We start from the raw sequence: 15,996 nt of genomic DNA, 5'->3' as shown, positions 1-15,996 counted from the left end.
CTGCTTCCTGCATAATTAAGAATGGACAGGCACACGCCACTTTGGTCAGCCACAGTTTGAAAAGGAGTTGAATTTTTGGTCTGGTCTGGTCTGAAACCAGAGTCCTCCCATTCTCAGTTTCCCAAGTAGCCACTGGCAGGAGCCACTACTACTGAGCTATTTTTCATTTTTGATAGCCTGATTATCATGTGTCTTGGTAAACTCCTCTGAACTTTATTGAAAACCTCTATACTGTGTGTACCTAGTTGTTCTTTGCCCCCAAATTAGAAAGATTTTTTCAGCCATTACTTTATACTTTCTGTCTCCTTTCCTCTTCTTTTAGCTCTAATTATGTGAAGATTTGGACTTTGATAGTTTCCTCATATGGTCTTTCTCTATTCTTTCTTCCTCTTTTTGCCCTTTCCTCTTTGTAATTTCCAACTTTTGTCTTGCAATTACTCATTGCTTTGCTTGATCTAATTTAGTGTTTCATCCTTCTGTTAAACATTTTAGTTCATTGTATTTCTACTTTTAAAATTTCTGTTGCGTTGTCTAACTTCTTGCTTTTTTTTTGTATTTTCCAAACTTCATTTAATTTTCTATGAGATGTCTTTAGGAATTTTAGGTTTTCTTGTCTTTTTTTTTTTTTTTGGCCAGTTCTGGGCTTTAGCTCAGGCCCCGAGCACTGTCCTTGGACTTTCTCAAGGTTAGAGCTCTACCACTTGACCCTCACTCAGCACCACTTCTAGCTTTTTTTTTCTATGTATGTGGTACCGAGGAATCAAACCCCGGTTTTCGTGCGTGCTAGGCAAGCACTGTACCAGTAGAACAAACTCCGGGCTGTTTTTGCTTTTTGTCCCTACATCCCACTCCCCCTCAGCCCCTCCTCCCACCATGAGGAATAGGTGTAATGATTTCCTTGTTCCTTACCTTGAGTTGGTTTCTTTGCATTTGAGGAGACAGCTCCCTCTTCTGGCCTTTTCAGATATTCTTTATAGACATGCCTTCACTATTGCTTAACCAATCTGAGATTCTGAAGAAAAGGCACCGGTGATGGTGCTAGAGGAACATAGTTGTTTTGAGCTCTGTAGTTGGATATAATTAATGGTGGCTGACTCCGATAACTTCTTGGTATATCACAATTCCACTATCTGGGATCTGTACTTGGGCAGAAGTACGGATGTAGCTCTAAGGTATGGCAGAGTTGCTATTCAGTATTGGCAAATTGGAGGCTATACTCCTGAGAAACGCATAGGTGAAGACTGTTTTGCCATCAGAGTGGTCCCATAGTCTGGGCATTTAACTGAGTTGAGGTCAAACAACTTCAGGCTTGGATTTCTCTGAAATGGGTAGAGGTGGGAATCTCCCTGCCTACAGGGAGGTCTTAATGGGCTTTGTAGCTAATAGGAGCCTCTGCTTTTGGGGCTGGACAGGTCTACCCCAATGAAGGTGTAGTTCTGGGGAAGTGTGCAGAGATGGTTGTCATCGTTGGTGTTGGCTGTGCTGCTGGGCATGGAAATTCATTCAGTAACCCAAGGTAGGTGGAACAGCGATGACGGGTTCAATTTTGTGGATGGGATAGGAAGTTAGCTGTTATTTCTGATTAGGTACCGCAGTTGATAGGAATACAGAAATACCACTATAGTCCAAGTAGTAGTCCCTGTAACTTGTCTCCTTTCCTTGCTTCTACCTGACTGTGGTGGTTTATTTGTGCCACTGTCTCCAATATTCCCTGTGCGGTCATAGGTTTATCTTCCTTTAGTGTAGTCCAGAACTGTCCTGCCAGCAGAAACCAGAAGGAACCAATCTCTTGTATAAATATGCTGCCAATTACAGTTGTTTAAATGAATCTTTTGTTAGGTATGTTACCAAGCAACATAGGGATTCTGAGTTTTATTCTGTATGGATCACTTTGGTTCATAAATGGTATTGCACGTTGCATAATGGATCTATAAACTTAATCTTGATTCTTTTCTTTAGACAGCTTACTGGGGAGAGGGAGCCAGTCTTTTTCTTTGTATTCCCTTTCCTTAGGTAAAATTTAGCACTCACTAAATGCTTGCTAAACTGAAGTTCGGGTTGTTAATAAATATATTATTTACATGAACCGTGGTTAACTATAGTATTCAAAATTATAGCCTGAATGGCTACATACATTCTTGTAAATGTTTGAATATGAGTTTTTATCTGTATGTGTTTTGTTTCTTCAGCATTCCTTTAAACATTTTTTGAATATGCAGAACTATGTTATTTTAAATATTTAAACTTAATAAAAATTTTGAAATTCAAGTGTTTAAACTTAATAAAAATTTGAAATTCTAATGAATAAAAATTATAGTTAAAATACTTCCTTTTTGATGGGTAGTTCTGGGGTTTTAACTTAGATCTCACCTTTTCTGAGCAAGTGACCATTGAGCAATTTCCCCAGCTCAGCCCCAAATGACTTTTTTATATATGTTTGCGTGCTAGTTGTGGGGCTTGAACTCTGGGTCTGGGTGCTGTCCCTGAGTTGTTTTTGTTTAAGGCTAGTGCTCTGCCACTTAAGCCATAGCTCCACTTTTAGCTTTTTGATGGTTAACTGGAGACAAGAGTATAAGGAACTTTTCTGCCTTGGCTGGCTTCAAACCATGATCCTTGGAGGTTAGCTCCTGAGTGGCTAAAATTATGGACATGAGCCACCAGCATGTGCAGTCTAAATGATTTAATAGTTAAATACTTTCATATCCCAGGGTTAATCTGCATATTTTTCCCCTCTGGTATTAAATGTTTGAGCCTTGATAATAAAATTCCTTTATGTATCATGGATATGCTTTGACAAATGAATGTGTATGACTTGTTACAGAACTTATAATAATGAATATTGGATTTTTCAGTCACTTATAACTTGAATATAGGTCTGATAACCATTGATTTCTAAATGGAGATAAAGTGCTTTTGATTTGGGATCTCAGTATCAGTATAATAACATATAACAATTTTTTGTTTTAGACTGTTATTTAATTTCATAGTCCCTGAAATATTCTTTCCTCTTATATTTTTAATATGAAAAGCTACAGGTCAGAAAAGCAACTAACTTTTATACAGTCCTGTAGTTAACAGAGGCAAATATTGAACCCATGTTTCTTGATTCCAGGTAAGATCACTGTCTCTGTCACTGTGGACACTTGTTACTTAAAATTTGGATATTTCAGGAGAAGTTGACATTGTTTCTGTGTTACTTTTGTAATGAATTGAACATTGACAATTTGAAATAATAAACTTACAAGTTCTGCTTTTATTAGTGGGTAGTCAGTGACACAAATGCAGTGTAGTAGAACAATATGGAAATGCAAATGTCATACATTGTCTAGAAATTTAATGTATAATTTCAGTGTATGTTTTATCATTTATCTCTTGCTCATTTAATTATTATAGGTTAAACTAAAGGTTATAAAAACATGACTATAGCTGTAATTTTTTTCTTTCCCAGACAGATATTGATTATGTCCATGGTGTTATAACCAACTTGGAAAAAGAGTAAGTCCTTCCTGAGATATAAATGGAAACATTTTTGTTACTATTATCTTTAGATTTTTTGCTATGACAATGTCTTTATTCATTTCTCTGTGGAGTTTATACTGTCAGTGATTTTTCAAATTTTCATTAAAAATCCAGTTATCTCAGGGAATAAAATAGGCATATTGTAGAAGAGATTTGAATACCATATGTATACAACACTGTCAATTAATGGCTTATTCGTAAAAGCAGTGGATATGGAAAGTTTTATGAGATTGTTTAAATATTGTACTCTTTAAATAAAAAATATTTTTTAGCTCTCAGGACAGCTGTTAATATAATCATTATAACCCCAGTGTTGTAAACTGTGTCTAAATCTGCTCAGTTTGGCAAAGATTGGTTACCAGTTTCCTGTGGGAAAGTCTCTAGTAGGTAACTTAGAGAAATCTTAGTAAGTTTCAAGCATTACTGCTTTTTATTATGTTGGCTTGGTTGTTTTAATAATATATCATAAAGGTTAGAATTGGTACAACTCTAGACTTAAAATTGGCTGACTTTGTCAAAATGCTAAAACTGGAGATTCAAAAAAATCCATAGTTCAGGATTAAATTTGTTCCATCTTCTTTAAGTGCTCAGTCTTTTGGTAGTTTGTATAGAAGTACACTAGTGTAAGACCCTTAAATGAGGAAACAGAATAACAGTTACTGGTTTTCCTTCCTAGAGACCACATGGCCAGGTTTTGGAGGCATATGTAATTATTTTGTTGATTTACTTCTTTCTAAATGTGCAGGCAAAGCCAGGGGAATAACAGTATGATTAAGAATTAAGAAAAATTGTGCAAAGGCAGATACACACTCATTTTGTGAAGATTTGAAAAATGAGAATACAAAAAGACTTACATTTGAGTCTGTGAATTGATTTCAAAACTTTGATTAACTTTTTAGTAGTTATATAAAGGAGTTGCCATTTAAAGCAGGTTATAAGTACAGTTCATCTTGACTAATGTCACCCTTTCAGCATTCTCACCTATCCATCCCCTTCTTATCACTTCCCCCAGTCTTGTTAATTTTTATAGGATATATGTTGAATTCTTGATTGCATCCCTTGACACCACTCATCCCTGTCAAGTACCTGCTTCCTAGTGTTTATTTTGTTGAACTTACATTTTGCCTTTCTAAGGAATTTCACTATTTGAGTTTTCTTTTGAATCTACCATATTTCAGCTAATACATTTGTAATACACTTGCATACCACTCAACATATTTCCTTAAAAGTGTATAAGCTAAGGGCCGGGAGTGTGGGCTATTGGTTGAGTGTTTGCCTAGCATGCAGGAAGCCCTGGGTTCGATTCCTCAGTGCCACATACACAGAAGCCAGTAGTGGTGCTGTGCCACAAGTGGTAGAGTACTACCTTTGAGATAGCTTAAGGACGGGGCCCAGGCCCTGAGTTCAAATCTGAGGACTGGCCAAAAAAAATTATAAGCTTAAATCCAGCTTCCACATATAAGGGAAAATATGCATCCTTTTTTTCCCCTCTGTGTTTTAATTGAAATTCTACCTCAACCCAGTTAGACTGGCTATTACCAAGAAAACAACAGATTTTGTGAGGATGCAGCCAGAAGGGAACCCTGATACAGTGTTGATGGGAATGTAAATTTGTTCAACCAACCAATGCAACCAAGCAATGTGAAAGTTCCTCAAAAAATTAAACACAGAACTAATGATCCAGCAATTCTACTCCTGTGCATTTATCTAAAAGATATTTCAATATCAAATCAAGGTACAGGAAAGCCACCAACATAGCCAAATTCATTGCATCACTATTCACCATAGCAAAGGTATGAAATAGGCCCGGATACCCCTCAGTGGACGAATGGATCAAGAAAATGTGGCATATGTGCACAAGGGAACTTTACTCCTCCATTAGAAAGAATGATACTGTACCATTTGTAAAGAAATGGGAGGATTTCAAAACTTTGCAAAGGTTTGCTCAGCATAAGCCCTGCCGACATTGGGTAGGGAATTCTTTATTTTAGGGGGCGTGCATTTGGAATGTTGGACAGGCTCTGTGTGCCTATCCATAAGCTGTTAGGGTGTTATTGCTCATCAGTTATGACAAGTACAGTGTCCCCAGAAAGGATGAAGTTGTTCCCCTTAAGAAGCACTGATTTAGGATGCCCTGAATACTATGACCTACAACTAAAATATAAGAACTTTCAAATTTGAACAACGTATTTGTTTGCACACAAATACTCATTTGTTTGCTTTCTTTAATTTGCATATGTTTTAAATTATGACTAGTTTTAGGAAAGTAATGCTTACAGTTTACCCAGGGTTTTTATGCCACTTTAAGGATAGTAGCATTTTTGTACTGTTTTAAAAAACATATTTTTTTTCCAAACAAAAGAAAACAAAGGAAAAGAAGAAAGCCAAAAACTTGGGCTACTAAAGAAACCTGCATTTTCTAGTGAATGATATCAGTCAGTGATGAGCTACTTCAGTGAACACATTGTGGTCGCATGGCCTGCCACACTGTGCTATGTTCGATTCAGTACACTGAGCCTTAGATAAATGAAATCTCATAGAATTTAAATAACTCAGGTGACCTTTCTCATGATAGATTTTCTAAAGAAATCAGTTCTGGTTTGGTGGAAATTATATCGCCTCCTGAAAGCTATTACCCTGACCTGACAAACCTGAAGGAGACATTTGGAGACTCTAAAGAAAGAGTAAGGTGAGCTGTATGTCATTTAAAATACTCTGAGTATGATGTCTAGAATAGTTGTTGTTCATCAAAGTTCAGAATATTTTGGGATTAAGTTTGAGAAATAGTCCAGGTGGTCTCATTTTAAGTTCCGGACTTCTTGTGAAATACATTCTGGATGAATTTTCTTAATTTGAACGAGAGCTTAATATGAGCTTTAATATTATCTTTTTCTTTTCTTTTTCATTTTTTTTGTGTGTCAGTTTTGGGTCTTGAACTCAAGGCCTGGGAATTATTCCTAAGCTGCTTCTTGCTCAAGGCTAGCGCTCTACCACCTGAGCCACAGCTCCACTTACAGCTTTTTCTGAGTAGTTTATTGGAGATAAGAGTCTCAAGGACTTTGCTCAGGCTGGCTTCAAATCCTGATCCTCTGAGTAGCTAGGATCACAGGCGTGAGCCACCGGTGCTGGCTCCTTACTGTATTTTCTTGAAAGGACTTGGAGCCATTCTTGCTCAACACTGGTCAGTAGGGCATCAGAAATTCACGAGAGGACTTAATATTATAAATTCAATATTTTTCAGTTCATATTTATTCTTCATTTATTGTATACACCTGTTTTTGGCAGAATTGATTTTTTTTGGGGGGGGGATGCAAGCTGGAACGCTGGGCCTTGTACTTTTGCTCACCTTTCTTCCAAGTGATACTTCACCACTTGAGCCATGCCTCTATCCATTTGGCTGGCTAAAAAAGATTTTTTTTTTTAAATCTCAGACTTTTCTACCTCTGACTTTTTAACCCAAATCCTCCAGGTCTAAGCCTTCTGAAGAGCTTTTTGTAATCTTCTGGATTGCAAGTGTAAGCCATTTGTGCCCAACTAATACTACGATTTTGAACACAGGGTATTGTGCTTGCTATATCACTTGAACATCCAAGCCCTTTCTGCGTTTTTGATATTTTTTCAGTTAGGGTCTCAAATTTATGCTAGTGTCAGACTAGTATCCTCCTCGTCTTCCTGCATAGCTCTGGGGCCAGGTATACTTCAGCATGCTCAACTTGTTGTTAATCTCATTAGCTCCAATCTGGCCTTGAATCATGATACTTGTGATCTTCACTTCATGAGTAGCTAGGCTTACCTGAATGAGCCACTGTGCACAGTTGAATACATACCGTTGTACTCAGCTCAATAAATACTAATCTGAACCTGTTTGTAGAACACAGCTCTGGGCATCAGAATAGTAATCTTTACAATGTAAAGGAACTAGTTCAATGAAGTATCAAGAGGCTACTGAAAGAAAGGCCTATGATCAAGGCATTTTGGAAAAATAAGATTTTTTTTTCTTGGACTGGTAGTGAGTAGTTCAGAGATTGAGCACCTAAATAGCCTTGTATGGAGCTCCAGGTTCTATTCTTAGCACTATCAAAAATTGTTACATCTTGTTGGGCACAGTGGCTCATGCCTGTAATCCTAGCTACTCAGGAGGCTGAGATCTGAGGTTTGGGATTCTAAGCCAGCCCAGGCACTAAAGACCCTGAGACTCTTATCTCCAATTAATCACTAGAAAATGGGAAGTGGGGCTGTGGTTCAGGGGTAGGGCAGTAACCTTGAGCTGAAGAGCTCAGGGACACTGCCCCACCCGGAGCTCAAGGCCCCTAACCCCCAGCCCCACAAAATTATTTCTTTACTACTGGATCTTTTGATACCTCTAATGTAATCATACAGTTCTAGAAGTGGGTCTCATATACAGTGGTTTCCATACTGACTTTGATGGGAGACTCCTGTTTTAGTCATCTGGAGAATTAGTGTTCTTAGGATTACACCCTCATTAAGGCTTCATTAGGGAAAATGAAATTTCTGTGTATGTTTATTACAATAGACACTTGAGGTCAAGTACAAAATCTTTGAGGCTGACTACTAACCTACCTTTTGAAATTATTTCAGATGGAGAACAAAGCAAAACTTGGATTACTGTTTTCTAATGATGTATGCTCAGGAAAAGGGTGTTTATTACATTCAGGTAAATGCATTTTTTAAAAAAATGTTTTTTCCACTTCTAAAGAAAAAGTATTACTAGTAAGGACATATTTTCAATAAAATAGAATATTTTTCAACCACAAACTTTCCTTAGCAATTTCTGCCTCTAATACTATCTTCGAGAGCAGAGGCTCTCCATGACAGTTGAGATTGTGGGTGCTGAGGTTCCTGGCTCAGCAAGTACACAGCCTGTCACCAGGTGCTAATGTGAACATGTGCACAGCCCACTGAGTCATGCTTTCTCCTTTGATCTCCCCACTTCTGTTCTTTCCCTCTTCCTCTCTCTACTGTTATAGTGAACTGCAATTATTTCACATGTTTTAAAGAATTTTCTAGTCATCTCATGGTAGACTAATTGGTATCAGGCCCCTGTAGTTTCATTTATGTAAAGGTAATAGAATTGGCAATTCAATGCAGACATCTTAATTTTAATGTGCCCCTAACTCTATGCAAGCAGAATGAATGTGTTACTCGGCCCTCAGTTTATCTACCCTTCCTGTGAAACGAGGCTGTTTCATTCTCTTCTTCCTGCAGCTTCCCAGCCATTTCTTTTTTGATTAAGGGACCCAGAGTGTCTTCTGACTATTCTCATCAAAATCTCCTAGGAAAGGATCTAAGAACTGTATTGGTATAAATTTTTGGACACTTGTAGCTGCTAATCTCAGGAAGTTAAGATCAGATAGTTGGAAGCTATTGGGGCAGAAAAGTTGGACCTTGTCTGCAGTCAACATGCAAAATATCAGAGTAGTGATAAGAGTTGGAAGAGCCATAGCAGTCAAGCCCTGGCACTGGCGTGCACTCATGCACACACACACACACACACACACACACACACACACACACACACACACAAACAAAACTTAGGGAGTTGTTACTTCTCCCAAATATCATTTTTCTTAATGACTTAAGTCTAAGTTTTATAATTTGAATTTTATTTCTTCTTGTTGAAAATATAAATTCCCTTGGGTGTGGCAGTGAGTCTTCCAGTAGTAGTAGTAGTAGCAGCAGCAGTGGTAGTGGTAGTGGTGGTGGTGGTGGTGGTAGTGGTAGTGGTGGTGGTGGTGGTGGTGGTGGTAGTGGTAGTGGTAGTAGTAGTAGTGGTAGAAGTTGTTGTTGTTGTTCTCCTTTTCCTCCTCCTCCTCCTCCTCCTCCTCTTCTTCCTCCTCCTCCTCCTCTTCCTTCTTTACTATAAACATCCTAAGATCCTTTCTCAGGAGAAGGTTTTGATGAAAGTAGTTAGAAGACACTCTGGTCCCTTAATCAGAAAAGAAATAGCTGGGAAGCTTTGGAGAGAGGAGGATAGAAGAAAACAGCCTGACTTCACAGGGAAGGAAAATAAATTGAGGTTAGAATATCTCTATGACATCTGACCTAGAGTCAGTTGTACATCAGCTTACCAAGATAAACTTAAAAAGGGAAGGAGCTATTTTGGCTGGCAGTTTTATAGGTTTCATTCAATGACTAATTGCTGCTCCCATTTGCTTTTGGACCTGTGGTAGGATTTCATATCAAGGCAAGAGTGTGTGGAAGAGCAAAAACCCACTCTCACTTTGTGACCAGAGAGTAAAATAGAAAGAGGGGCACCCACACCCTGCTAGGCATGAACTCAGTGACCTAAGACCTACTAGGCCCCACCCCTAAAAGGCTCTATTGTTCCCACTTCTGCCTCTTGGGACTAAAACCACGTTAACCCATGGACCTTTGAAAGACATTCAGGGTCCAGTAGCAGCCAGCTACAGTCAAATATGAAACTTTGTTAGTTCACAAGGTAAGAATTGTAAACGATAACTATTGTGTCTTAATAGTCTTTGAGTTCTGCATGCAAAAGCCTGATAGTCCTAGATTGAGACAGTGCATTACATTGAAATCCCTGAGGAATCTTGTTCTCTTTCATAATAATAAGGGAAGCATTTTATTTGCTAAATTCCAGCATTGCAGAGTTTTGCTGTTTGGTTCCGAGCATTGTGTAGGGTATGTAGAGTGCACAGTGGGTGCCCTCAGTGGGTGCCCTCAGTGCTCCTCACACCCCATCCAATTACCATCATGGATGCGTGCTCACATTTCATTGTGGTTTAATTTCCCTTTCTTTGATTAATGTTGAGCATCATTTTTTTTGCAATTTATGTATCTTCTTGGAGAAATGTTTATTTAAGAGGTTGTTCCATTTTTCTGTTGGGTTGTTTTGTTGGGAGTGTGGAAGTTAACATTTTGGATAACTGCTTAATTAAGCATATTATTTGCAATTATTTTATCTATTTCTGTAATACTTTTCCAGTTGTATTTTTAAATTTTGTTGTGGTGACACACAGAAGTTTGTGACTTTTTATTGTTTTTGAGTCAGCAAAACAACAGAGCAGCCCAGGCTGGCCTAGACTCTCTGTGTAGCTCAGGCTGTGTTCCAGCTTGACATTCTCTTGCCTCAGCCTCCTGTGTGCTAGAATTACAGTGGTGTATTACCATACCCAGCTCAGGTTTGTAAGCTTTGGTGTACTCTTGCTCATTTTTGTTGTCATTTTTTTTTATCATGTCTAAGCCATCATTGCCAAATTCAATACTCCGGAGCTTTTTCCTGTGTTTCTTTCTAGAAGTTTTGTAACTTTAGCTCTTCTTTTTGTTTTTAACCTATTTTGAGTCAATTTTTGTATATGCTATAAAATATGGGTCCAGTTTTACTCTTAAATTGCAATATCCAGTTTTCTCAGCAGTGTTGTTGAAAAAGACTGTCCTTATTCCCATTGTGTATCTTTGGCACACTTGTGGAAAATCACTTGTCTGTATATGAAATGGTTCCTTTCAGGGCTTTGTTTCACCAAATTGTCTGTGTATCCACTTTTATGTTAATTCTACATTAGATTACTATTATGTTACAGTATGTTTAGAATCAGTGTGAGGCCTTCAGCTTTACTTCTCCAGAATTTGGGCTATGGAGTCTCTTGAGATTTCATATAACATGTGGGGACCTTTTCCCATTTCTGTGAAAATTCCATGAAGATTTAGGTAGGAATTACATTAAATATGTAGGGCACTTTTAGTAATGTGGACCTTTTTACCTTCAGTCTTACGAGCAGCTCTGGAGATTGAGCACAGTAGTGTAGGCCCTACCATAGGCTTCTCCAGGATATACACCCTTTCTGGGACGTAAGTTTTCATGTGTTGCTTAAGGTGATGATTGTGTTATCATCTCTGGCATACTTCACATGTTCTTATCTTCCTAGATTTCCTAGGTTTTGTGTTTGCCACAAAAGAACATCCCTTCTGACGTATTTAGCCCTTGTGGAACTTCTCATGTCATCTTAGCCCAGCTAGGTGAGGCAAGGTACTTCCCACATTCTAGGGACACCTGAACAGGGGCTCGGTGGTATACAGGCACTGAGGGACTTCCAGCTGCGGGGTTTCTTAAACAACCTTCTTAGTCTTCAAAACTGCATTCATACTGTTTTTGCTAGTTTTTGTGCTTGTTCAGTGTGTTTCTTCAGTGGGAACCACTTCATGTTCACTAAATAGCCTTCCTGTTTAAGTCAGGGATGTCTGATAACTTCTTTGTTGACTGATGTCTCTTGTTCATTTCCTGTCCCAGCTCTGGAATCAGTCACTGCCTGAAGAAGCCCCTCTCTCTTGGAGGCTATGGTGTGTGCATGTGAGGTGCTGTGTCCCTGCTTCTAGGACATTGAGCAACAAAAAGGATATTTTATTTTTCAGAAGTTTTTATTGATATCTCCAATTCACATATAAGATTATTGGAATCTTATTTTTAAATTTTAAACATTTGGTGTTCCCTTACACTGAAATGTTTGTTTTCTTTTCCAAGAAGTAACATCCTGATAAAATAACTTTTATTTATCTTTTTGGTGTCTCTAAACTAAAATGCATTCACAGTATCAGTAGCAGTGTCACTATTGAAAAGATTACTGAACTGTTTTTGAGCTTTTCCCCTTTAGGATATATTCTAATACAGATATCTGAATCACATGTGAAAGTGATTCACCTGAAAATTACCTGAGTAATCCTTTATCCTCTGTGACCATGCCACTAGCTTAATCTAAAACTAGTTCCACTTGTTTTGGTTTCTATATTTTTGTTAGCTTTTTTTACCTTCCTTCTTAGCTATGTAAAACATAGCATTCCAGAGATGAAGCTTGCATTAAAGCAAGTTACATTCTCAGTCATCTCACTTTGATCTCTGTCCCCCTTCCCCTTACTTCCCTTTGCCCCCATGGGTAACAGTCATTAGGTTTTAGTTTCTTCTTGTACTTAAAAAATTAAGCAAATAAAGAATAGCCCCTTTCTCTGGTACTACATTTGAATTCTGTAGAAAATCCTTCCTTCCGTCCGTCCGTCCTTCCGTCCGTCCGTCCGTCCGTCCGTCCGTCCTTCCTTCCTTCCTTCCTTCCTTCCTTCCTTCCTTCCTTCCTTCCTTCTGCTGGTGCCTTTTGGAAAATGTTTTTCATTTTACTTTTTAGCTTCTCTCTGTAAACTACCAGTCACTAATGAGAGATAGAGTAGAATTTTTCAGTGATTTGCCATGATGTCTGAGAAGCACTTAGATTCACTAACACCTTGCATGTAGGTGTGCATAGCAGCTCTATTTGCAATACCTCCAAAGTGCAAATCACCTCAGCATGCTTCAGCAGGCAGGTTTGTTAAACTATGACTCATCCACAGAAAGGATATTAAAAGAAAGCATTACACACGCCAAATTAGATCACGAGGAAATTAGTCCTAACAGTCTCAATAGGTTATAAACCATATAATTACAAAAACAGTTGTATTTGGGTTAATTTTTTATTTCTTTTTGTCAGTCCTGGGGCTTGAACTGAGGCCTGAGCACTGTCCTTGGCTAGAGCTCTACTACTTAAGCCACAGCGCCACTTCTGGCTTTTTCTATGTATGTGGTACCGAGGAATCGAATGTGGGTCTTTGTGCATGCTAGGCAGGCACTCTACCACTAGGCTAAACTCCCTAGCCTCTATTTCTGTTTTTTGTTGTTATTGCTGTTTTGTTTTGTGGTGAAGTCTCCACGTAGCTCAGATTGCCTCTAGCTTGAGAACTTCCTTCCTCACTTCAGAGTGCTGGGATTATAGGCATGGGCAACGAGGCCCCACTCGGGAGTATTGTTAATTTGGCAAAATTGTAGAGCTAAGAGTAGTTACTGATTTCCAGGTGTTGGGAACTTGAAGTAAGTAAGGTGGCAGATGGGATATAAACAGGTAGCCCTAAAGATCCTCAGGACAGGTTCCTCTGTGTGCTTGCTGTGGTAGCAGTCACACAAATTTACATATATGGAAAATTGTAGTAAAACTGATGACATTTGAGTAAATGAATTGCATCTGAGTACTGGCGGGGATCTCTTCTGTGAATATGCTGGAGGGTCTGGGGGATGGGTTTTCACGACTTCAGTGTGTTGTTTAACTGCTGCAAGTGAATCTAGTGTGAATCTGCAATTACCTTTATATACTAATATGTATATAATTAACATATAAATGTGTATACACACACACAAATAAACACACACACTTATTGGTGCTAGTCCTGGGGCTTGCACTCATGTCTGGGCACTATTCCTAAGCTTTTTTTTTTTGCTCAAGGCACTCTACTGCTTGAACCATAGCTCTGATTCCAGCATTTTAGATAGTTAATTAGTGGTAAAGAATCTTACGGGATTTCCTACCTGAGCTGCCTTTGAATCCTGATCCTCAGATCTCAGCCTTTTGAGTGGGTAGGATAATAGGCAAGAACCACTAGGCATGGTTTTAAAAACTTGATGAGGGTTCCTAGTAGACTGCTTCCCTAGCACACATGAGACTGTTCCCAGTTCTGGTAAATAGGTAGAGATGGAAGCCTCACATATGTATCTGCCTGTCAGTAACAAAAGGTGTCTAGCTGGCACAAACCAACTTTTATGTATTATTGATCTCAACTAGTCAAGTAGAGGTAGGAAAAAGACAGGGGTGGCCTATAAGGTCTTTTCTATGAGCAGGTACATGTTTATGTGAAAAGTACAAAAAATCCCTGAAAAAACATTTTTGTTTCAAAAGACAGATAAGGGTTTTCTTGAGCACTATAAAATGTAAAAGCAAAGCAAAAAAAAAATATTCACAGGATTACATTATTATTTTCTACAGTTAAGGCAGTGGTTTAATTTACCTACAGAAAGCATCTTTCATTTTATCTTCCACATTTCTCTTTAATAACAGAATTCTAAGTTTTAATTTTCATTTTGGACCATTGTTTCTTGATTTTCACTATGAAAATGTGCTTGATTTTCCCCCATAAAATGTTGTCTGCATCTTTTTTCCTTATTGGATTTATTGATACTCTGTTTTCTTTAGCTTGAAGATGATATTATTGTCAAACAGAATTATTTTAATACTATAAAAAATTTTGCGCTTCAACTTTCTTCTGAAGAATGGATGATTCTAGAGTTTTCCCAGCTAGGCTTCATTGGTAAGAACATTTTCCGACTTACTCACTTCTCAAAAATAATCAGGCTTTAGAACCTTAAGCTGATTGTCCTTTCTGTCCTAAAGCTTTTTTTTGTTTTTCTTTTTTACCAGTCCTGGGGCTAGAACTCAGGACCTGAGAGCTGTCGTTGGGTTTTCTCGAGGCTGGAACTCTAGCTCTTGAGCCACAGCACCACTTCTGGCTTTTTCTGTGAATGTGGTACTAAGGAATCAAACCTGGGCCTTCATGCATGCTAGGCAAGCAAACACTACCACTAGGCCAAACTCCTGGCCCCCTAAAGCTTTTTTCTATGGAAATGGATTTCTGAGAAAAATTTAACTTGTGTGAAATAATGAACAAGACAGAATTGGAGCTTTCTCGGGAGAGAATTGCAAGTTCTCTCGAGAGTGGCTCATGCCAACCGTAGTCCTGGAAACACGAGATTTCTTTTAATATGTGAATTCTTGCTGTTTCATTTACCTTATAAAGTTTTTGTAGCATGGTTAATTTTTGTCTTTCTTTCATTAACTAGTTGGGATGCTCATTTTAAGGACTTTGGGGGCTAATTTTCCAAAAACCAGCAATGAAAAGAGTATGTTTAAAGCTGAAGAGCTAAAGGAATTTACAAGTGTTTAAAAAAATACTCAGAAGCCTGCTAGCAGTGGCTCACCTCCATAATCCGGGCTACTTGGGAGACTGAGATCTGAGGATCAAAATTGAGAGCCTGCCTGGGCAGATAATAGGAGAGATTCCTATCTACAGTTAGCCAGCAAAATGCTGGAACTAGAGGCATGACTCACATCGTAAAGTGCCAGCCATGAGCGAAAAAGCCAAGAAAGAATGTGAGGCCTTGAGTTGAAGCCCCAAGTACATGCATAACAACAATAAAAAACATACTCAAATTGGAGAAAGTGATATCAAATTGATCCCAGCTACGTAGAGGTGGACACTTGTCTGAAAAGCACTTTAATAAAAGGCCTTGGCAGGGTATGATTCATGTGGTAGACTACTTGCCTAGTAAACATGAGACCCTGTTTTGGAGGAGGAAACAAAAGTACGACTTGGCAGCACATACCCTATCAGAAAAAACTGAGGCTTTTAGTACAATGCTTGTCTGTCATGTGCAAGGGATCTGAGTTTGATCCCCAGCGCCACAACAGACAAAACCTAAGGGGAAAAAAAAACCCAATAGTGTCCTTCAACAGCATTGCTACAGTTCTGTGGAGAGAGTCAAATATTAGGACTCAGGCTGTAGTGCTTAGCATGTATGAAGGCCTTCTGTCCCCAGCACCAAAATAAAATAACTTACTGAGATTCAGAAAATAGCTCTAGTTTTAACATTTT

At 38.5% G+C, this 15,996-nt stretch overlaps 1 protein-coding gene across 2 annotated transcripts in view; it reads left to right on the top strand.

Moving 5' to 3' along the window:
* The window catches only part of Mgat4a (alpha-1,3-mannosyl-glycoprotein 4-beta-N-acetylglucosaminyltransferase A), an 86,364-nt gene that overhangs the window by 56,470 nt on the left and 13,898 nt on the right, over positions 1 to 15,996 (top strand). For both annotated transcript variants that reach the window (XM_090336482.1, XM_090336481.1), the window contains exons 5-8: positions 3,449 to 3,495; positions 6,095 to 6,208; positions 8,119 to 8,194; positions 14,541 to 14,655. In XM_090336482.1, coding sequence (XP_090192608.1) covers positions 3,449 to 3,495; positions 6,095 to 6,208; positions 8,119 to 8,194; positions 14,541 to 14,655 — 352 coding nt within the window. The remainder of the gene's footprint in view (positions 1 to 3,448; positions 3,496 to 6,094; positions 6,209 to 8,118; positions 8,195 to 14,540; positions 14,656 to 15,996) is intronic.

The sequence above is a fragment of the Megascapheus bottae genome, chromosome 7 (assembly GCF_031878675.1).
Source record: "Megascapheus bottae isolate mThoBot1 chromosome 7, mThoBot2.hap1, whole genome shotgun sequence".
Lineage (NCBI taxonomy): Eukaryota > Metazoa > Chordata > Mammalia > Rodentia > Geomyidae > Megascapheus > Megascapheus bottae.
The sequence above is the reverse complement of the archived record's forward strand: the minus strand, read 5'-3'. Positions and strand labels throughout refer to the sequence as shown.